The 23,605-nt window shown below is 38.2% G+C and overlaps 1 protein-coding gene across 1 annotated transcript; it reads left to right on the top strand.

The window, feature by feature from the left end:
• The first annotated feature begins 755 nt into the window (after positions 1-755).
• LOC135710469 (cytochrome P450 4c21-like) lies at positions 756-15,381 on the top strand. Its single transcript, XM_065233058.1, has 6 exons — positions 756-1,110; positions 1,175-1,427; positions 1,488-1,614; positions 14,354-14,530; positions 14,602-15,191; positions 15,323-15,381. The coding sequence occupies exons 1-5, from the start codon at positions 756-758 to the stop codon at positions 15,181-15,183; spliced, it is 1,494 nt and encodes a 497-aa protein (XP_065089130.1). The 3' UTR covers positions 15,184-15,191; positions 15,323-15,381.
• Positions 15,382-23,605: the final 8,224 nt, after the last annotated feature.

Genomic DNA, 23,605 nt, shown 5'->3' with positions numbered 1-23,605 from the left:
AGTTGTAATGTTTTTGATACATTTGACATCGCGAACTTTTTTGATTAACGAGCTGTGGTAGTATTATTCCAAATTAAACGGACCGTCATCTGCTCCCTGTTCCTTAATTATAGTTCAAGCTGATTGTATTATTTCTTATTACAAAAAAATGTCGTATTTCAACTGTCCACTATATACAATAATTGCAGATCTGATGGAAACTCAGAATACAAACGTGTCGAAAAATTGGAGAAGTTACCAAATACATAAATGTAATCATCAACGGTACAATTTATGTACAACATTATCGCCATGTTCACCTACTTGTAGCGTCCTAGATCAATACCATTTGAACTTATTAAATTATAAAAAAACCTCTCTAGCCAGTTTATTCTATCACCGCATTGCATGTCTTAATATGCGACTTCAAAAGGTAATCTGTTAAATTGTGGATAATATTTCAAATAATGCCAACCTTTTCAAAACTGTGCCAGTAAAGGATGCTGGAGGTGCCTGAGTTCAATTCCCAGTCCGGTCTAGGCATTTTTTGGGTTCGAAAATTTCTCGACTGTGGAAGTGCGTTCAACACGACCGACTATCGGTAAAAGCACCTTCCCAAGCGCACAGTAGCATGGAAAAATCATTCAATGGCAAACTGCTATTCCATTTTGGACAACCTCATTCGCGAATGACATTCTCAGCTTGGCCAACTATTTAATTCTGCCGATTCGATTGATCGCCCTGCAGTGCGATGTACTCAACTCAAGTGACCAAACATGTTTGCTTTGCTAGCAATCGTGATAGTGCTGCTGCTGATTATATTGCTCGATACGACTAGACAACATCATGCAGCCAAATTTGCCCGCACCATCGCAACGATTCGTCCCTGTTATCCTTTGCTTGGGATCGCGTCGGTATTTCTGGGTAAAAGTGAACTGCAACGGTTCGAAAACTTTGTGAAAGTGCTGCAGACTGTGGATCGGATCGGAAAGGCATGGCTCGGACCGCAGCTGATTTTCTACGTGTCTCATCCGGATTTGATACAGCAGGTTCTAACCGATCCAAACTGTTGCGAGAAACCGTTCTTCTATGAGTTTGTCAAGTTGAAGCATGGATTATTTTCGGCGAAATGTTAGCATCGGGTTGGACGCAATATCAGTGAGTAAGATTTGAAGCAACCTTTCCAACATTGCAGATTCCCTTTGGCGACCCTATCGGAAAGCACTGAACCCAACGTTTAATGCAAAAATACTGAACAGCTTCGTGCCGATATTTGAAAGGTTTTCCAGAAAATTGGTTCAGAATTTGAAATCCCGCCCCGAAGGAACGGCGGTTGACATGTTGGAATTTACTACCGAGTGTGCACTGGAAATGGTCTGCGGAACCACGCTCGGAACGGGTCTGAAGAATGGAAGTGGCAAACGAGAGTTCATGCGAAGCATGCAGGTGTAGGTGTAGATGCGATTGGCTGGTTGTTTGAGTGTAATGGAAACGAATATTGTTTCCAGATTGATGAGTAAAGTGGCCACGCGAGTGCTAAGTGTCAGCATTTACAACGAAAGTATCTATCGTCTCACAAAAGGGCACAAGGAGGAGAATCGTGCACGACAGAACTGTCTGGATTTTGCTCTTAGGGTAAGTGGAGATGACATGATTGCCTGAAGAGCTTCGAGGTGGATTTGCCTTTTCCCCGTGCAAAGCATCGAACGCATATGATTATCGCTTGCAATATCCAAATTCATTTGTAGTACAGTCAGGATTTTTTTTTGTGGATTCTTCAATGCCAGTTTTTCTTGTTACTGGGGCTCTCATATTGCTAGGATACTCACATCAAATAGGATTTTTACAATTTGGGACTGTGATGGATTATCTCATATTTTTCTACTTGTTATGCTGGGCTTGAGCATCAAGTATGTGCCATTGGACTTAATTGATTACTACCTCGCTAAGGGCACTTTAGTGCCATACTCATTGGCGTAACTAAGGTTGAATCATAGGGAGGGGGCGAATTTATTTTTTGAACTTCTCAACTAGGCAATAGATCGTTTCACTAAGCATTCCCGAGCAGGAAAAATTAACTTATTAATACCAAATTCAGATATGAAAATAGCATAACTGGCAACCTTAATATGGAATTAGTGAGGCTGACATAAGAGGTAAAATACCAAATATAATACCTTAAAAATATTCTACGAATAACAAACTAATAAATCATCGGATAACAGACGCTTTTTAAGATGCCAGAATACCATAGTTTGTTATTTTGAAGGTCTTGTAATACCAATTCAATAACTCTTTTAGGTCCCAAGCAACACAGAAAACATCTAAATTCTTTTATTTTTTTTATTTAAGTTGCCCAGAAATCCCTTAAATGGAATAGGAAATAAATCTTGATACGACAAAGTTTCAACTTTGTTGCTTCATTTACTTTAGGTCACAATAATGAAACTCAACTGTTTCAATATACTGCTTGGATGATCTGTCAAATCATGCCTCAAATGGGAGGAGCAAACATGTTTCACTCAAATTGGTATGAAGTTATATGCTACGTGATATTGTATGAAACACTTGAGCTACAATTCTAACTTGTGTTGTGTTTGTTGAATGAGAGTTCCATAAAACATTATGTTTCTTTAAGCTTTTGTGCAACAGAGTGCGAACTATTTGTTTTTTGTACCTATTGAGCAACTGTTTCGAGATGTTACTAAAAAGTTGACGAACCAAGATGTGTTGCAGAACCTATTTGAAATCTTGTTCCAATTAAGCGTATGAATCTATAAGTTTTCAAACTTCGTTTTGCAACCAACGGAATCAAGTTGTCACTGTAAAGGTTTGTTGTAACCATCTAGTGTCTACCATGGCTCAAATATGTCTTGTCACTTTGGACAACATTGGCAAAAGCGGAGAAATCGTAATGCATGTGCTGACATCTGCATAGGAAATGGAAGATCACGACGAGGACGACAGGATTTTTTTTTAATCTTTTTTATGACTTTCAGCCCTGGGCTGGTTCGTCTCCGGACATCCCAGAATGGGGTATCCCAAAGTGAGCGAAGGTACAGAGTTTTTATTTTACGGAGTTGAATGGTGGTTGCGGTTCCAGAGGGGAACTTATTTTTCCTTACTATGTTGCTGTCATCTTTTGTGTTTTCTGTTTTGTTTTGAGGACCCCAGCAGGGCCCCACCGGTAGAAGCTGCCAGGAGAGACCTGGCACCCGCTACCGGCAGGGAATGCCGGGCCTACTGTAATAATATATATGGGTTAAACTCTCTTGTAGATTCCGGCCTCCTTCGCGAAACATATCAGTTGTGCCTCTGCTACCGGGTCATTCTGAAGGGCGTCTCGGATGTTGCCCGGGATCCCGTAAAGTTCTCGTGGTCCGTGGAAGCAAGGGCAGTTTATTAGAATGTGCTCGACCGTCATTATTGTTCTGCAGGTGTTTCCGCCACTGCTGCTCCCCATGTTGTGGGTGATGCGGGTGCGGCCGGTTCTTAACCGAGACAGGAATCTTTGGTCGTTAAACCTTGGGAAATCCGTCCAGGGAGGGGTTACCCCTTTGGTCTTTCGGATGAAGAGGTCTCTCCTGGCGAACCATTCGTGGTCCCATGCCGTCCTGAGGGTTGACTGGATCCAAATTTTCAGGTTCTGTCTGGGGACTGAAGTGTTGGCGACGATAGGATTACGGATGGCGGGGGACGATGGTGACTAAAGACCGACTGGGTGTTCCAAAGGGCTAAATAGAACGGTGAGAAGCCTGAGATGACGTTGGATTGATTGTTGCATGAGCATGGGGTGGGGCAGCAAATATGTTGATACCGCCGAACGGAGATGTGGCCGTTGAGGATCCGTTAAAGATGGAGCTCGTATTTGCCGGAACTTCTGGCGAACAGGAAACGGCACCAAATAGCGGGCGGATTGCCAGAACTAGTGGTTCAAAGTGCCGAAACCTGATGGCTTCTGACGGAGGAACTGCATCGATCTCGCTACCACTCGATGTCACATTACTACTGACAAGGGACGTTTAACGCACACACATACACAACAAATTCTATGATTGTTCAAACTACGCATTTGCTACTTATTTTAACATAACTGGAACATGGATACCATCGATAATACGTAATGGTGCAGTTATGTTGACAAATCGTTGCGGTGTTGTTGCAGTTTAATATGAATAATTAATTTTAATGTCCACCTATCTGCAACGTAAAAAATACTTAATGTAAACTTTGCATGATGTCTTGCAAAATAGCTACATTATTGTAACGTACTATTTAACATGTTTGCAACAGTTCAGTAAGTTGGATTATATCTGGATGAAATGTACACTACCGGCCGAAATTATGTTGCTATAATGGAGAATGTTCACAAATATCCAAAACATTAAAAAAATTAAATCAATTCAGAATTTTGCTCTTGTGAGGGCGTTTTGATTTTTTTATCAGTGCAGGACATTAAAGAACTATACACTGAACCTCCGTTTACGAAGTAAATTCCAAATAACAAGTTTTTTTTTGCGATTTTGGGAATCTGGGAAAACCCCACAATATGGGGATTTTTGGAATCAGGGTGACGTATCGGAACTGGAAATAAATGTCTGATGCCATTTTGAAATCCAAGATGGCGGCATCGGGTTACAGAAAACCTGGAAAATACTGTCAATACCTCAATATGGATATTTTTGGAATCAGGGTGACGTGTAGGAACTGGAAATCTATATCTGACGCCATTTTTAAATCCAAGATGGTGGTATCCGGTTCATGAAAAACTGGAAAATACTGTCAATACTCCACAATATGAGTATTTTTGGAATCAGGGTGACGTGTAGAAACTGGACATCTATGTCTGACGTCATTTTGAAATCCAAGATGGGGGGACAATTTAAGTGAGTGAAAAACATAATTTTATCTTAAGCGAAAACACCTCCAAATACATTAAATGCGCAAATGCATGTAACAAATTTCCCAAATCAATATCTAACGATTTTCTGAAAATTTTAAAATCTTAGAAAGATTTACGGGTAAAGAGTTGCAAACTGGAAACTTTAGAGAGTCTTACAAGGAAGGGGAGGGAATTTCATGATCATTCAAAAACCCATTCATCATTTTTGGATTGCCTCCTATTAGAAAAATCAAAACGCACCGAAAAAAATCGAACCGGTAAGTTTTCGTTTGATTTTCAAACCCCCAAAGTCAAAAAATACACTTTTTCAGTTCGTAATATTTTCCGAATAAAAACATTTTTTAAAAACTGCAATGCTCATCAAAACTTGAGGAGTTCACGGTTCTATTGCAATGGATAGATAAAAATAATCTGTTCAAAAATGACGAAATTATGAAAGTTTTAGCATTTTTCAGTAAAAGACAGTGGGGGTTTGAGAGTTAAAATCATTAATTCCCATTGGTTTACAGGCTTTTTTAATTTGTTTTTTTTTTTTTCTTTATTTGCTGATTGAATGATTGATAGTTGATATTAACAAAAATTTATTAAATTTATTTTATTTAAAAAAACTAATTTTAAATAGATGAAATACTTCTTCAAATTAGTTTTTAAGCATTTTTGAGTTCAATAAAGTTTCTGTCAGCTCAAAAATGAAAATTAATAGGATCTATCGGTACTGCATAAAAAACGCTTATTTGGTTTAAAAAAGCTGAACAAAACGGCCTTAATTGTTAGTTGTACAGTATATAATTTAAATAACTATGCTGATTAGAATTTAGGTCTGCGCCTTAGGGTAGGACACTTCATGAAATAGGGGTCATGGCATAAATTTGTAAATTTTCAGAAGGCGCGTATATTTATTTGATGCAAAATGTGTAATTTCACCATCAAACTAGATGCGTCTGAAAAAACGGACTAGTTATCAATATTTTAAAGTAACTTTTTTCATACCTTTATTCAAATGACTTTTTCTACGATTGTTATCTCTGATTTATCCGTCCAAATAAAAGCTTCAGTATGTTTTTTTCCGCATCACCTCACAAAAATATCCAATACATTTATGTGGTTAACTGGAATGTCGTTTACATGCATTCGAAAACATCACAGTACTGTTTTAAATATTTAAGTGAAACATTGCAGTTAGGTCAGTTGAAATCTCAACTTGTAGCATTCAAATATCATGTTACATGCTCCTTATTTGCAACACCTTTTGCAACAAACATAAGTTGCAAAGAGACTCCACCTTCTGCGCGTTTTACGGTACAATGAAGTTTCATATGCGGTGCATTGTCTTTAATTTAGATCGTCTATTAGTCACACTAAGGTTGTTGTTACTCATTGAGAAACAAATGGTGTTGCTTGGGGTGTTATTGTCTAAAAAAAACTGAAAGATCACATTTTGTTATTTTGGTATACATTTGATATTTTATAAAATATTTCGATAACTGAATAATATCAAAACAAGATTTTATACCACAAGCATACCAAAATCTGGTATCATACCACATTAAGATATTCATTTGTTATTGATTAGCTATCGGTTCCTGCTCGGGTTGCTACGGTGTGATCAGAAATGATACTATTGTGCGACCGCGCGGGAAAAATGCGCGCAAATTGAATGTGGTTCTTAGTCAAATTGAATGTGGTTCTTAGTCAGTGGAACCTAGCGGAGTTTTTAGCGAGATGATTGATTAACGATTAATAAGAGTCATTGGTATGTCGATTTTGACATTCTGTGGTATTAGAATCATGGTATCATGGCAGTGAAGATGGTGTACTCAAATACTTTTGCATTAACGATGGAATCACATATGGTAACTTCCATAACTTACACAGCAAAAAAATATTTATAATATCACATCAAAGTGACTTCAGTCGTGTCGAAAATATGGTGTAATGCTACTTGCCAAAAAGGGCAACATTATCATTAATACAGTGCATGAACTGACATGACGCTGCTTTTACTGCATTGGTTTATTTATTTTTTATTTATTTTTTCCTTAATATTTTATGGTATGGTAAATATGCATGTTTTTGACCCTAGTGGTCCTATAATTTGCACTGCCTTAAATTTCCAATTTATATATTTATCACAAAATTTATTTCAATACAAGGTTAGAAGATATATTTTGCTAGGAGAACTTCCCAAATTGTGTGATATTTTAATTCAATTTCCCAGATCAACAATATTTGAGATTTCTCTAAGGTTTTCAAGTAAAATTCTTTACCACAATATCGCAACTATCCTACCAAGTAATGAATCATGAAAATATGTCCTGTTATATTATTTTTTCCCCATCAAAATCTTTAAATCTCACTTCAGGAAAGCTTTGACAACTTTACAAAGGATTGAATAACATAACAAAAAAGTAGAAGGGTCTGTGCCTAGGGTCACGAACGGAAGCTTGACGTAGGACCGCTAGTGGACGGAACAAATGTGCACATTTTGTTCTTTTAATTGATCAATCATCAATTATCTTAACTCTTTCCGTTTTTTTTTATTTGTAAGCGTATCAAATTTGTAGTATTTATTTCAAAGAGAAAGTTGATGAAGAGAATCCAAGGGACTGTCAACTTGAGAATTTTCGATTCATCTACCCGACTTTAAAAGGTTTATTTTGATTTTTTTGTTATATATGAATTTTTAAGTTTTGTGCATTTTTGTATTAAAGTGTATTCAATTCAACCTTCACAGGATTTCCTTCCGAATTATATGAATGGGAAAGTATCGTTTGTGCAGAATATGTAAAAAAAAGGAGGGACTTCGAGAGATTGAACTCGTCAGAGCGTATTTTCTAACAAATTTGATTTTATTGGGTTTCTGGGGACTGAATATACACCCAAAGCGAATTATTCCCACTTCTCTCAAATTCTATATGGATGTTTAACACTTCCTACCAGCGTGTTCTGGAAAATGGTCGGACGATGATTAATCTCACCAATACATTCGGGCCTACAATTCCACACGTTATATAGAGACCAGGTGGAGCCTTGATAGCTAGCTGCTTGCGGGAACTGATGACCTTGACAAATGTCCAAATAATACTCTTAACACATTTATGGTGGTCCTGAAAAGGACCGTTTTGTAGTGATGGTTGAGTAATTCTGAGCTGGGTGTTTAACACGGATGAGGCTGTCGAGCTTTATGTCATTTGGAGCGAGGGTGACACGCATGGCATAGATGACCGACCCTCAGCGACTCACGAAGAGCTACTGATTCCGATCCATAGCATAGCGGTGCAGCTTCTTCCTCCTTTGATGGTTTCTTATGTGGGCTCTGCAGCTCGCTGCTTGCAGGCAGCCTTTCGTTGTTACTGGAGAACAATTTTCAACGCCACACACCGAAAGCACTGCTACTGCTGCTACTAATTTCGACGACCGAACACCAACACACAGTGGTTCTGAGTATGGCGATGAGTGTGCAAAATATTACGCAATTCCATCCTCCCTATTCGCACGCGCCCGAGGATTGGAGGCGAATGTCACTTTGACTTGTTTCGTCTACTTACTACTCTCTGACGACTGTGCTGGGGAAGCAGCATATGCATGTAGGTAATTGGTGGATTTGTTAGTTAATTCGACGCTTTTGGACAATGCTGGACATTCACCAGTTTTTCAATAGTTTTTTGTTTGAAAATCAACATTCGGAAGCATTGTAATCGATGCGTAGCCATGTTTCTGATCGATTGGTGATAAAATTATTGAAATTGGACCAGGGGCAGCTGAGCTATTAATGTTCAAAATCTTTCATAATTTGTTACATGTTCCATTTTCGATTTTCACAAAGTGTACCCCCATATAGAAATCAAAGACGTACTCCTACGTCAAAAAGTTTAGACTCACTTCAAAAAGTTCAGACTCAGTTTTGAATCTGCTTTGAAAAGTGTCACCTCAATGAGTAATTTCCTGAACCGTTTCTGATTTGGTCTTCAAGAAATTTTAAACCAATTTTGAAAAGATTGGATTTAGCTCGGAAATGGTTGAATCAATGTAGAAAAGAATTGAATCACAAACAAAGTGACAGACGACTAACTGGCGAAGAAATCAATTAAAATAATGTGGTTCACTGTAATAGAATTTTCTTAAAAGCTTGAACAAAGTTGATTTTGTGTGCATTGATCTTTGACAGTGTGCAAAGAGTGTATCATTTTGTCTTTTTTTTAACATTCTTCTAGTACATTTAGTGTTGGCATGTGGTACAATCATAGAGGTAACTCTAAGACCAGAAGGTCCCGAAGAAATGAGCTCAAATTTTTGGCTCAGCTCTGGTACAATCTTCGGTCCCAAGCTAATCGATGTACCCCTCGAAACATAGGAAAATCCACGAACCCCCCATTTTATCTGTCAAACTTTCATAGCGAATCAAAACAAACATAGTGTAGTACTGGAATGTATACTAGAATGGGGTATGTAAATCGATTTGCTTGGGACCAATAGGCTAGTCAAGTAGTGAGCCAATTTTAAATCGTTGGTTGATTGTTGATTGTTGGTACAATCCAGTAGTAGTGTTGCCATGTGGTACACTGAAAAATTGCAATAGTAGGTTCGTCACCAAAGTTTTCGAGCCGCTCCGTCTGTTACTTCGTTTGTGATTGAATCATTAAGGTTTTAAGTTAAGAAATTTAGATCGAATGCGAAAATCGAGCGACTACGGTGGGCTGAGAACATCGTAGCAATGTCGCATAACGACCCAATGAAAATAGTTTTTGGTAGCAACCTGACTGGAACAAGATGAAGATGTGCGCAGCGAACAAGGGGGATCGATCAGATTGAAGGCGGATTACCTAGTGAGTTGCCAAACAAGATCAGAAATAATGTTCGATGAAATCCGTTTTCAACAACTGAAACCGGCTGAACCAAATTAAAAGACCTGGCATGCTGTACCGTTCCAGTACCAATTTCTAATCTAATCTAATCGAATCTAATCTAATCGAATCTAATCGAATCTAATCTAATCGAATCTAATCTAATCGAATCTAATCTAATCGAATCTAATCTAATCGAATCTAATCTAATCGAATCTAATCTAATCGAATCTAATCTAATCGAATCTAATCTAATCGAATCTAATCTAATCGAATCGAATCTAATCTAATCGAATCTAATCTAATCGAATATAATCTAATATAATACAAACGCAGCCAGTACGAGAAAGCATCCTTGAAAATGAGTAGGTTAAATAACGCCTGAGATATGACACAAACATCAAAACGGCCAGGCCAACTGCGTTGCATTTTCCGCAAAGATGATTCGTGTTTAAATAAATATATTTAAAGATTATATATTTATTTATTTCGTGATTCTACAGGGGTGGAAGGATGCGTGGACATACCGTACCAAACGCTCCGAGTTATGTAAGAGTGAATTTAACAATCATATGTTTATACAATATAGTTTAATTCAAGGATCTCACCAAATACCTCCAATGTTAATCAAAATCCTTATTCATAGATAAAAATAATCCAATTTATTGATAATAATAATCTCAGCAAAACTGGTCTGCTTGACTGTGATCATCAACTTTTCCGAGTTTCAAATGGAGTATACTCCTTTGGTCGTTTCTTCTTGATGTGTATGTATCGGTCGATTGGATGTTGGTAGTTCAATGTAGATTATTTTTTTCCACATAATCGGTGATACAGCGTTTATGCGAGGGAAATAACTCAATTATTGCAATTGTTCCCTGATGGGATTCTCTGAGGATAAGCATAATTTTTTTTAAATTTGTTTCTAGAATTTAACTATGAGGAACGGAAGCACCAGCACTTTATTCTATCGAAGAAAATAAAAAAAAACTTAGTTGAAGATGCCAATTTCAAATAACAGACTAAAGTGGTAATTTTTATACGATAGATGGAGGAGATGAAAGTCTAGAGTTGATAGTTCCGTTAGAGTACAGTAGTGTGAAAATTGCATATAGATAGCAATTTTCACACTGTCGTACTCTAACGGAACTATCAACTCTAGACTTTCATCTCCTCCATCTATCGTATAAAAATTACCACTTCAGTCTGTTATTTGAAATTAGCATCTTCAACTATGTAAATCGTTGACTTCACGCAGAAGTAATACTAAACATATTGTCAAAAAAAAAACTTGCCTAACAAGGTAAATTATATGTCCTTTTATATAACATGAAAAAGTAACTGCACTTTTCATCTTATTTTTCGACACTTAACCACATCACTCAATGTAATTCACAGTTTTTCGCGCACTCTAGAGGTATTTTTTTTCCCTTGATTTGGTTTCCGTTGATCTTGTTTTCCGTTCTGAGCACCAATGCTACCGACGCCAGGGAGGCAGCTCCCACACTTGGACCCTACCCAATGACCAATCAACTCATGAATTGGGACCAATGGCATTACTTCCCTTCCGAAGGAAGGCATGATCAGAGATGTTATGCCTCAGAACATTGGATTCAACCCAGGCCTGCTGGGGTGAGAGGTAATCATGCTTACCACTACAATCTACGATTGACTTAACAAAAAGCTATTCAAATGAAGTGACATCTCTGAAAGCAGCCAATAATGTCTTCCAAACTAGCTCACGCATACACCCTTTCCGAAACTCATGGTTTAAACAATTCAACTATTGGTTATTAACTACGCTTTATGCTATCGGAACCCAACGATGGTGGTTTAATATGTTGTGGGAGAGCTTGGGGTTAAACCCATTAAATTCTGCTCATGAAGCAAAACCGATCCCTCTAGGGTTATCGAGCATCTCAAAACCACAACACTCCACGGCAAAATATGATTAAGTTTTCACTTGGTATGTAATGAACAACAGAAATACGCGATCATATAGTTTCAGCGGCTGATAGTTAATTTAAATATACTAACGGTACTCCCTACACTATGACGGTGCCTACGACGACGAAAACAGCGAATTTGTAACCTAGGATAAATCACCTTTGCCCGGCATCTACACTTGAGCTTCATATCTGCTATCTGTCACTGTTTGCCGAAATTTTCATGTTACGTGTCAACATAAATTTTAATATTACATCCCAGAGCATGCATTTCAGTCATGTCGAAAATCTCATGTAATTTTTATGGCCACTAAAATAAGCAAATGCAGTAAAAGCAACGTCATGTCAGTTCATGCACTGTATTAATGATAATTTTTGTCCTTTTTGGCAAGTAATATTACACCATGTTTTCGACACGATTGAAGTGCATCCATTTTGATGTGATATTAACATTAATTTTTTGCTGTGTATCCAAAATGGCCGAATTTTAGCAAAAATGTGAATGGTTGACCATAACAAATAATTAAAGTCTGTTTCAGTTAGTATTTGGCCACATCTTTTTAATTACTGTAGCGTAATAGTTGTCGTAGCAAGAAATTGTGAAAGTGTTTTGATATGAAGGGATTTTGTTCGGATTTCTTAGGAAACAGTCCTTGGAATCTGCCTTGTGTAGATAGCAGATCAAAGCTGCAATTTATTTTTAATATTAGTTTTAATCATTTTAATTTTAAGAGGATATTGACTTACATTTAGTTTCTGCACGCTATTCTCTTGCAGATGACCTCAGCTTTTCTTTCCGTACTATAGTTGTAAGTATTAGCCGTAAGTGATCTCGTCCTAGTTCAATCAAACAATTAGGCTAATTTAGATTTATAATTAAGAATATCTACCTGATCATCAAATGTCAGTCGCTAAACCACTAACTCACGCTAAACTTATCAACAAATTCCCCACATTTATATTTCGATTTCCACTACAAAGTTTATCGTGACTGCTAACTTTCTGCATGTAATTTTATTTGACGTTTGATATTCTTCTCCTCTTCCGTTTGCATCCTTTCTTCGCTGACAGCTCGCATGACATTTCACACTCCGACCGATCCGTCCGACGGTAGTGGTGCCAGAGGTGTTGTCCCGAACAGATTGTTTATTCAGTGGGAAACAAAATTATCAGGATAAACACATTCAGAAGTTATCGAAGATAGAACGCGAGAGACGTGTAAAAATTATTCACACTAACGTTGAAAATTTACGATGAATTAAAGTAAAAATGGACTTTTGACAAATTCCGGGTCAAATGTTTACCTTGCCAAACGTAAGGGAGATGCTCCGGATAAATTCAAATTTGTCTTTTCAGATAAATTTGCTAGCAAGTTGATGATTTGGCAAGTCATCTGCAGTTGTGGAAAGAAAATTAAGGTTTTCATTACTGGATCGACTATTAATGGACAACTTTACAAGGAGGAACGTCTCCAGAGGAGAATTTTCTCATTCATTTAGTCACACGCAGGTCCCGTAAAGTTCTGGCCCAACTTAGCCATCTACAATTACAGCAGGGATGTAATTAGATGGTATAAGCAGAATAATTTCGATTTTATTGAAAAAAGAATCAATCCACCAAATTGTCCAGATTTTCGTCCCATCGAAATTTTTTTTGGCTATTATCAAACGTAAATTGAAGAAATGTGGCAGAACAATCAACACGCCATCTGATTTAGAGAAGTGGTGAAAAGGTTGACAGTGCTACTTACAAGACATGATGGGAAGGTATTTAGAGAATAGTTCGTTTCCAGTTTATCCGAAATGCTGACGAACAATTTTTCTGGTAATCCTACAAAATGATACCCTTTAGCGTTTTTGTATGTTAGGAGAAATGACCCATTATGTGCGTCCAAATTATAAATGGGAATGAACAATCATTTTCGAATTGGCGCTTTTAACTCCGGGTTAAATTTTACGCGGAAATTGGAACACAGCTTGATTTAAAGGCTGGAAAAATGCTTGATTATAAAACATAAGCCTAGAAGAAGGAAAAGAAGGAGGTTATTGGAAGGTCATTTTATTGATTTACAGTGCAACATAATTTTCCTCCGACAATAAAGGTTGACATTTTTAAACAAATGACATAATTCCTAACAGCCCCAATTATCGAAGATTACAAGTGCTGTGAGCAGGCATGGAAAATCATTTACATTCATTTCAAACATTCATTTACATTAATTTGCCTCTGATGTATAGAAATTTTGTAGGTTTTGTTATTAGCTACAACTTTTGCTCATAACTCAAATCTGTATCTCTTATGCATCACGAACTAGAGCGGGCAGAACTTGTTACTGTTTTTCAGTGAATGTAAAATACATTCACTGAAAAACAGTAGTGGATTCTGTTCGCTCTGGTTCGTCATGCATCAGAGATACGGATTTGACTTGTTAACAATAGTTGCAGCTAACAACAAAACCTACAAAAGCAACGTACATCATTTTGTGGAATGATGTTGATGAAAAAAGTTAGAGGCAAATGATTGTAAATGAATGCACGAAATGAATGCAAATGATTTTCCATGCCTGGCTGTTAGCATCCTTAGTACCCGTTCCTAGCTTGCGCCCTTTATCGTGAAGGAGGATTCCTCACTGTATGTTCGGCTATTGAGTAACTCTGTATCTTTTTTTTCAATATTTTTAGATCATCAAAGACAGACGGGGCGTTCTTGGCACAAAGGCTGAAAGCATGGATTCCGACGACGGCTACCAAGTTCGACGACCCAAGCTATTCATTGACCAAGTTCTATCCGGTACTCATTCCGAAACCAATTTCGACGAGCAAAATCTGAGTGAACAAGTCCTCACCATCATGGGTGCGGTAGGCATCTTCCCTAATGCTGTTATTCAATCAAGCAATCATGTTGATAATTGGAAAATGTTTCCCACCAGGGTTATGACACTTCTGCCCACATGGTAGCCCACACATGTCTCTTCCTGGCGATGTTCCCGGAGCTGCAGGAGAAACTCGCCTTGGAAATTGAGTCCAAACTACCTGACCATGAGCAAGAGCTGACAGTCGATTCGTTGAAAGATCTCCAATTTCTGGACAAATTCTACAAGGAAAGTATGCGGCTGGCACCGGTGGGATCAACCGTAGCCCGAGAGAATCTGACCGAAATTGAACTGGATGGCTGCCGCATTCCAAGGGGGAACATCTTTTTGTTGAATTATTTCATTCTACACCGACGCAAGGACGTTTGGGGACCGGATGCGGATCAGTTTGATCCGGAAAATTTTGCTCCCGAGCGTTCGAGCGGAAGGCACCCGTTTGCGTATTTGCCTTTCAGCGGGGGTTCGAGAAACTGCATCGGTGCTCGGTATGCGGTGATTAGCAACAAAATAATGATCATCCATATCGTTAGAAATTTTCGTCTGAGCACGGAAATCAAGTTCGCAGATTTAAAGTATCGCTTGGAGGTTACTCTGCACCTGGCGTTCAAGCATCTGATAACGCTGAAGGCGAGGAAATGAGGCAAAAGGTAATAGATAACAGTGGCATCTCCGCTACAGATGAATATTGCGTATTATTTGTGTTACCGGAGACCATCTCAGCCGCTGGTTTATTATTGTTATCGACGGGAGTTTCTTCCTTTATATTTACATTCCACAGCACAACCATGGCGGATGATACAATGCCAGAGGAGTAAAATAAATCGCTGCGGAAAGGTCACCACGCTCGGAGGATCAGCTAGGAAGCGTAATATATCCAAAAGGTTACTGCTTCCATGTTAGCAGTGTGGTGTGGTATTATGTTGTGCGAAGTAATCAATGTTTGATAATAAAGCAAATCCTTTTGGATCTCTCGATTTCTAATCACGGTAACATCAATTCACGAGTTTTTACCCAATTCTTGGGATGCATCAACATTTTATCGGATTTGTTCAGTTTGAAAATGATGAGTATGATTCACCTTATATAATAAAACAAAAAATAAATTGTTGACATTTGACTGAGTTCTGAAAAGTAAGAGGTTGTATCCAAAACACGACCGGAGATTTGACATAGGATTACGTGCTTGGTATCAATATTCGGCGAATGTGTTAGGGAAACCACTTTTTGCAGGCAATCGGTGATAATTTTGATCACCATTGCACCAGTTGGACATTTGTGTAATTTTCAATTGTGACCTATTGAAAATTGATAAAGTGTTCATTTCGTAGAAAAATTTATAATCGATTGGCTTGTTTAGAATTTAAATCCATCCGCTATTGACAGAGTAATAAGTGGTCAAAACCTGACCTCTTTTCGTAACGTGGTCGATTTTGGTTTTTTTGAAATTGCCCCCCCGAAAGACGTAATTTTTCGTCAAAAATGCGTAATTTAAATGCATTTCTCACTACCCCGTCTTCTTAAAGAAGAAATATTTTCTCAAATTTCTGGCTTTACTTCAATCCAAACGGATGATGCTGTTAATTAGCGTTCGGTTTGCGAAGAACGAACTATCTGAAGTTTTGTTTATTAAAGTGGATAGTACCTTTTCAACTGTTGGTCTACAATATATTGAATTGGTTCTGCTTTTTGATAGCTTTAAATTCTATCCGCCAGACTATAAACATAGCGACTATAGGCGTAACTCATTATACACCGATTCTAGATTAGAATGTTGCCAATTGCCAAAAATAGCATTTGGCGTCAGATTTGACAGAAAAAACTTGACAATCGTCACTGACATCCTGGGTATTTTAACACACTGAACCAAAACCTTTGTCTGGAAAAAGTACGCGGTGGGTGCTAGCGGTGGTTCATCAACCGGTTTATCGATACTGCCAACCAATTGAGCTATTTTTCTGTATATGGCTAGTTTATGGTTGGTACTAATCCAACAGACAAAAAATAAAAATTGGAGGATTTCACAAGGCGCATAAATATTGTGGTTCATAGGTTTGACGGCATTGTTTTGAATCCTATTAAATTAGCAATTAGTTTAAAAAAGACTGTCTATAAACCACCTAGATATCTTAAGGGGACAGCTCAGAATAAAACAATCAGAAAAAGAGGTAATAAGTTGCAGATCTTACAGACCTAGCATGATCATGTTGTTGTTTCTCGAAGTTCTCGAAAAAAAAAATCATAAAATATTGCTTCGTCATAAAGTTATAATGATGATAACTGGTTAGAGTTATTTCCCACGCCAGTTTGAAAAACCCCGTTTCGAGATAAATACGTTTAAAGATAAAATTTCATTTTTTTCTCGTGGAAAAGTTTTTTTTTTTAACTTTTTATTTGTTTCACATTCAAAATAAATTACATTTCATTTTAACCTAGGTGCTCCAGTTACTACAGTAACTTACCAGCCTTAATTGTTATGATATATATCTAAGTATTACTTTTTTATATAAATATATATTTAAGAAAACAAAACTGTATTAATTAATTGTACTAGTCTACGTTGGTTGACGAAATAAATAAATAAATACTATTTTTACATTGTTCCTGTCTTGGCAATTCAGTATTTTAAACAGGTTTTTTAAACCTGCATGTCAGTATAACAATTGATATCTTAAAACTAAAAACTAAAACTAAATCTTATCTAAGTATAAAGGGAATTAATCGTTGCAATTGAGGATTGCAACGATTTTTGCCTGAAATTATTAATTATTTTGTTGGACATTTGTTCTAAAGTCTCAACACTCGAAATTCTATGTACCTCAGTAGTACTGTACCAGGGAGGCAACTTCAAAATCATTTTCAGAACTTTGTTCTGAATCCTTTGAAGTGCTTTTTTCCTGGTAGTGCAACAACAAGACCATATTGGCACAGCGTAAAGCATGGCCGGTCTAAAAACTTGTTTAAATATTAGAAGTTTATTCGTCAGGCAAAGTTTGGATTTCCTGTTTATAAGAGGATACAAACATTTGATTTATTTGTTACATTTAGCTTGAATGCCCTCAATGTGATCTTTAAAAGTTAATTTTTGGTCAAGTATTAATCCAAGATATTTCACTTGGTTTGACCAGAAAATTGGAACTCCGTTCATAGTGACTATGTGACTACTACTAGGTTTCAAAAACGAAGCTCTAGGCTTATGTGGAAATATTATTAGTTGAGTTTTGTAAGCGTTGGGAGAAATCTTCCATTTTTGTAAATAAGAAGAGAAAATATCTAAACTTTTCTGCTGTCTGCTGCAAATAACACGAAGACTTCTTCCTTTAGCGGAAATGCCTGTGTCATCAGCGAACAAAGATTTGTGGGTTGAGGCAAATCAGGGAGGTCCGAAGTGAAAATGTTATACAATATAGACCCAAGAATGCTACCCTGAGGAACTCCTGCTCTAACAGGTAGTCTATTAGATTTGGAATTTTGATAATTTACCTGCAGAGTTCTGTCAGTTAAATAATTTTGAACTAATTTCATAATATAAAGTGGAAAATTAAACTTTTTCAATTTAGCAATCAAACCTTCATGCCAAACACTGTCGAATGCTTTTTCTATGTCTAGAAGAGCAACTTCAGTTGAGTGGCCTTCAGATTTGTATGAACGAATTAAATTGGTAACTCTTAAGAGTTGATGAGTAGTTGAATGCCCATGGCGAAATCCAAACTGCTCATCTGCAAAAATTGAGTTCGTATTGATGTGAAGCATCATTCTATTCAAAATTTTCTTTTCAAAAAGTTTACTTATTGAAGAAAGCAAACTTATTGGGCGGTAGCTAGAAGCTTCAGCTGGATTTTTATCCGGCTTCAAAATTGGAACAACTTTTGCATTTTTCCATTTATCAGGAAAGTATGCCAAATGGAAACATCTGTTAAATAATTTTACCAAGAAAGACAAGGTACTCTCTGGGAGTTTTTTGATGAGGATATAGAAAATTCCATCATCACCTGGAGCTTTCATATTTTGAAACTTTTTAGTTATACACCTTACTTCGTTCAAATCAGTCCCCCAGGAATCATCAAAAATATTTTCCCGAGAGAAAATATTCAGAAAATCCCGAGCGACTTGATTCTCAATAGGACTAGTAAGACCCAAACTGAAATTATGGGAACTCTCGAATTGCTTAGCAAGTTTCTGAGATTTTTCCAAATTTGTGATCAAAATTTTACCACCTTCTTTAAGCGCTGGAATAGGCTTTTGAGGTTTTTTCAGTTTGGAACTCGGGTCTAATTTAGAAACATTATTTTCAAAAGTTTTGTTCCTCAGGACAGAGAATGGTTTTTTAATTTGTTTTTGTAAATACCGCCAGATAACTTTCATGGCAGGATCACGTGTTCTTTGATATTGTCTCCTACGGACATTTTTAAGACGGATCAAGAGCTGAAGATCGTCGTCTATTATAATTGAATCGAATTTCACCTCGCATTTTGGTACTAAGGCAGCTCTTGCTTCATCTATAGAAGTAGTCAGAGATTCAAGAGCATAATTAGTTTCATCTTTGGTTTGCAAAGGAATGTTTGGATCGAAGTTATATTCCATAAATGTTCGATATTGCTCCCAATCAGCCCTATGGTAATTGAAAGTAGAGCTGTTGGGATTAGAAATTATTTCTTGGGATATTTCAAAAGTTACTGGAAGGTGATCAGAACCGAAGTCAGCATGGGTAACCAATTGGCTACAAAGTTGACATGAATCAGTTAAGACCAAATCAATAGTTCAGGGATTTCTTGCAGAAGAAAAGCATGTTGGACTGTTTGGATATTGAATAGTGTAATAACCTGCAGAACAATCATCAAACAGAATATTACCATTGGAATTGCTTTGAGCATTATTCCATGAGCGGTGTTTTGCATTAAAATCACCAATAATGAAGAATTTAGACCTATGACGGGTAAGTTTCTGGAGGTCACCCTTGAGAAAATTCTTTTGCTGGCCTACGCATTGGAATGGCAAATAGGCAGCTATAAACGTAAGTTGTCCAAATTTTGTTTCTCGCTCGTGGAAAAGTGATATTTACCTTTAATCGGCGATGCCAGCTCCATACATTTGCCCTTCTGTGTTGTCATCCAAGAGGTCCTTGTGTTTTCGGGTCGCCAAACTGCATCTCCGGGCTTCTTTTGCTGTATCCGTGAGGCGCAGCCAGGCAGAAGTTGTAGCAGGTCGGGCCGATTTCCAGATTTAGTACTTGCATTATTTCCATGATACCCATCATCCCATCATTGAAATTGCACGCAGCAATATCAGCTGCGATGTCCACCACCGACTTCCCGCTGTGAACAGTTTTCGGCGCCATTTACCACAGAGTTGCACTGAAAGACTCGTTCGCGTTCTGAGTAAACCCGCCGAGGCACCTCGGGACAACTCTGTGTAAACCGGTTTGAGAGCGACAAAAATTTCCTTCTTCATAGCAGGCTTGTGATTGTAGTCCTCCAGCTCACCGGTCGCTTTCGCCTTCTGCCAGGAACACCAGGAATCCGGGCCTACTGGACATTTGCTGTGCTGCGGTTTGTCGTTAGTCGATATCTTATGATTTAAAGTTGCCCAGATTTCCCGTTTCATGTCTTCGAGTGATGAAGAATTCCTCCGAATAGCTAATCCATAGTACATCGTCAGCTCGTCAATGAGTTTTCCTGCAACTTCCCCTTTCCGCCGAGCCCTTTCGTGTTTTTAACGAGTGACCGAAGATGTTTCCCCATACACTCTTTCTTTTGCACGATCAAATCTTCGTATGGCTGGCTGTCAATAATACCTTTAAAGGTCTTGCTGTCGCCGTTTCCGATGTATTTTCTGTATTTCTTTCCGTGTAGACTTTTGGACCGCTGGAACATCTCGATTACAGCATCGACCTCCATTTTTCCCGATGACCCGTGGTGATTTCGTTCGCATTTGTCATGATGAGTTTCCTTCCATTTCTCGTACTCTGCGGTCCCCTCCTTCTTCTCCCAGATCTCACAGGATTGGCAAATTTTGGATTTTACCTCCAGGTCGATGATTTTCCCCGTGTGCCAGCCGATGAGATACGTCGCGCCCAGCAAAGAAGAAAAGCCCCTTCTCTTCCACGTGCCGTCTCCGGAAACCGTCAGACCGCTCGTCTCGCCGTTCTTCTCCGATAACTCCTTCTCCTTAGCAGCTGCATTCTTCATAGACATTTGACATACGGAAGATGTGGCGATGGAAATCGTTTTGATGAGTTTCGTGTAGAATGATTTGAAAACTGGACTCGGCAAACACATGAAGGTGCAAAAATTTTATATGCCATTCAATCCGACACCAAGAATCCGCATAGCCAGTACTATACGTCGATTAATTTCGAATCCGTGGCCGATTAGCGGGCACGAATTTATATATCGTGGTTCACACTTGGAGCAACAAACAGCGAGTTTGAACCCCAACCCACGAACACTGGTTTCCTGGAATTTAAAATCCGAACCGCACTGCTTACAGAAAACCAACTCCGATAGTGCAGAAAACACCGACAGGAATTCGATGAGCCGGTAGCCAAAAGCCTGGTTCACGTTCACGTGGTACTGTCCTTTCGACATCCGAAGTTTTTTCGCTGACGCCGAAACATCCTCGCTGTCACCTTCGATCTGGAACCTATTCCGCAGTTTCCGTTTCCCCTTATCTCGTATCCGGTAACTGCTGTTTTTATCGCCTTTTTTCGTTGCGTACACTTTTTTGTTCGGGCTCATGATTCACGTGTTTCGTACAGTGACGTACCGTAAACTAAACGCCATGCGATGAGATAGGTATACGTGAAAATCGATTGTGCGACAGTGGCACCATCTACAATGTACGAACACCCGATTTGGGCATCACCGGACCGCTGGCTACGTCGGTAACGGCGGTAAAACAGAAAAATTCCGAGCGCGCTCAAATGCTCTCTCAGCGCGCCGGTACATGTTTTAGGAAATCGCTTCGTAAAGCGGTAAGGAATATTCTGGCGGACTTGGAGTCTTTTTTAAATTAAAGTATACATCCCAAAGAACATTTTAAGCCAAAAAAAAGTAGAAAGGTCTGTGCGCCTAGGGGCACGAACGGAAGCTTGACGTAGGACCGCTAGTGGACGGAACAAATGTGGACATTTAGTTCTTTTAATTGATCAATCATCAATTATCTTAACTCTTTCCGTTTTTTATTTGTAAGCGTATCAAATTTGTAGTATTTATTTCAAAGAGAAAGTTGATGAAGAGAATCCAAGGGACTGTCAACTTGAATATTTTCGATTCATCTACCCGACTTTAAAAGGTAAATTTTGTTTTTTTTTTGTTATTTATGAATTTTTAAGTTTTGTGCATTTTGGTATTAAAGAGTATTTAATTAACCCCTCACAGAATTTCCTTCCAAATTATATGAATGGGGCGGGGTGGAAAGTATCGTTTGTGTAGAATGTGTAAAAAAGGAAGGACTTCGAGAGATTGAACTCGTGAGAGCTAATTTTCTCACAAATTTGATTTTATTGGCTTTCTGGGACTGAATATACACCCAAAGCGAATTATTCCAACTTCTCTCAAATTATATATGGATTTTTAACACTTCCTACCAGCGTGTTCTGGCAAATGATCGGACGATGATTAATCTCACCAATACTACAATTCCGCACCTTATATAGATACCAGGTTGAGCATTGATAACTAGCTGCTTGCAGGAACTGATGACCTTGACAAATGTCCAAATAATACTCTTTCTTAACAAATTTATGGTCGTCCTGAAAAGGGCCATTTTGTAGTGATGGTTGAGTAATGCTGAGCTGAGCACGACGAGCTACTGATTCCGATCCTAGCCTAGCGGTGGGACTTCTTCCTCCTTCTCTATGGTTGCTCAAATGAGCTCTGCAGCTCGCTGCTTGCAGGCAGCCATTCGTTGTTTTTTTTTTTTTTTATAAATTACTTTATTTGTACAGGCTCAATCGAATAAACTTTACAGAGCCGAGTTATCATTTTTGTTATACATTATTGATTTCTTATATTTAAAGTTAAAGGAGCTGGACCAGATACTCGTGGTTGTCTCGAGGTTAGTGGGGATTTACATTTTTTTTTGGATGGGAAAAGGGAGAGGGAGGTTTGAAATGTGGTTTACGATACAAATATTTAATTAATCCTAAAACATGAACTAATTTCTATTCATCTTGAAAACAAACATAAAACAAAAAAACCCACACGTACAAAATACAAACTAAACACAAGGTTAATAAAACTTACAATCTAATGTTAATATTCTTAAAGTAAACATATATGAGTTTCATAAACTCCAGATCGCGTCTAGCCAAAATATTCCGAACTGGAACATTAGGTTGTCTACCTCGAGCCCGAAGGGAATCGTACAGTTTAGATCTGACTCCGCAATGCTCAGCACAAGACCAAATAATGTGATCTGCGTCCTGGTAACCTTGTCCACATTCACAGAGATTGCTGTCCTTCAGCCCAACACGGAACAAGTGAGCGTTTAACGAATAGTGATTGGACATGAGGCGAGACATCATACGAATGAAGTCTCGACCCACATCCAACCCCTTGAACCAAGAACTCTTCGACACCTTAGGGATGATCGAATATAGCCATCGTCCCAAACTCCCTTCACTCCACTTATTCTGCCAGCTGACGAGTGACTGTTGACGATAAATGAAGAAAAATTCATCGTAGGCGATTTGTCGATCGTAAATATCGCCTTCCATAGCGCCCACCTTAGCAAGTGAGTCAGCCATCTCATTGCCCGGAATCGAGCAATGAGATGGGACCCATGCAAAGGTGATGACAAAAGATCTTAAAGATAAAGCACTTAAAAGCTCTCGTATTTTCATGAGAAAATACGAGGAGTGCTTTACCGGCCTCATAGAGCGAATAGCCTTGACAGAACTGAGACTATCCGTAAAAATAAAATAATGATCTGGTGCAAGTGAGGCGATCGTTTCTAGCGTATAATGTATTGCCGCCAGCTCAGCAACATATACGGAACAAGGAGCTTGAAGCATTCGAGAGGCGCTATGAAATTCGTTAAAAATACCAAAACCAGCGGACGA

The sequence above is a fragment of the Ochlerotatus camptorhynchus genome, unplaced genomic scaffold (genome assembly GCF_037179485.1).
Source record: "Ochlerotatus camptorhynchus isolate MF236.1 unplaced genomic scaffold, CSIRO-AGI_Acam_v1.1 ptg000387l, whole genome shotgun sequence".
Classification (NCBI taxonomy): Eukaryota; Metazoa; Arthropoda; class Insecta; order Diptera; family Culicidae; genus Ochlerotatus; species Ochlerotatus camptorhynchus.
This window is presented reverse-complemented; position numbering and strand designations above follow the sequence as displayed.

Coding starts and splice junctions, on each gene's coding strand:
- LOC135710469 (XM_065233058.1), top strand. CDS start 756: ATGTTTGCTTTGCTAGCAATCGTGATAGTGCTGCTGCTGATTATATTG. Junction 1,428..1,487: donor TTCATGCGAAGCATGCAGGT/GTAGGTGTAGAT, acceptor TATTGTTTCCAG/ATTGATGAGTAAAGTGGCCA. Junction 14,531..14,601: donor TCCTCACCATCATGGGTGCG/GTAGGCATCTTC, acceptor GTTTCCCACCAG/GGTTATGACACTTCTGCCCA.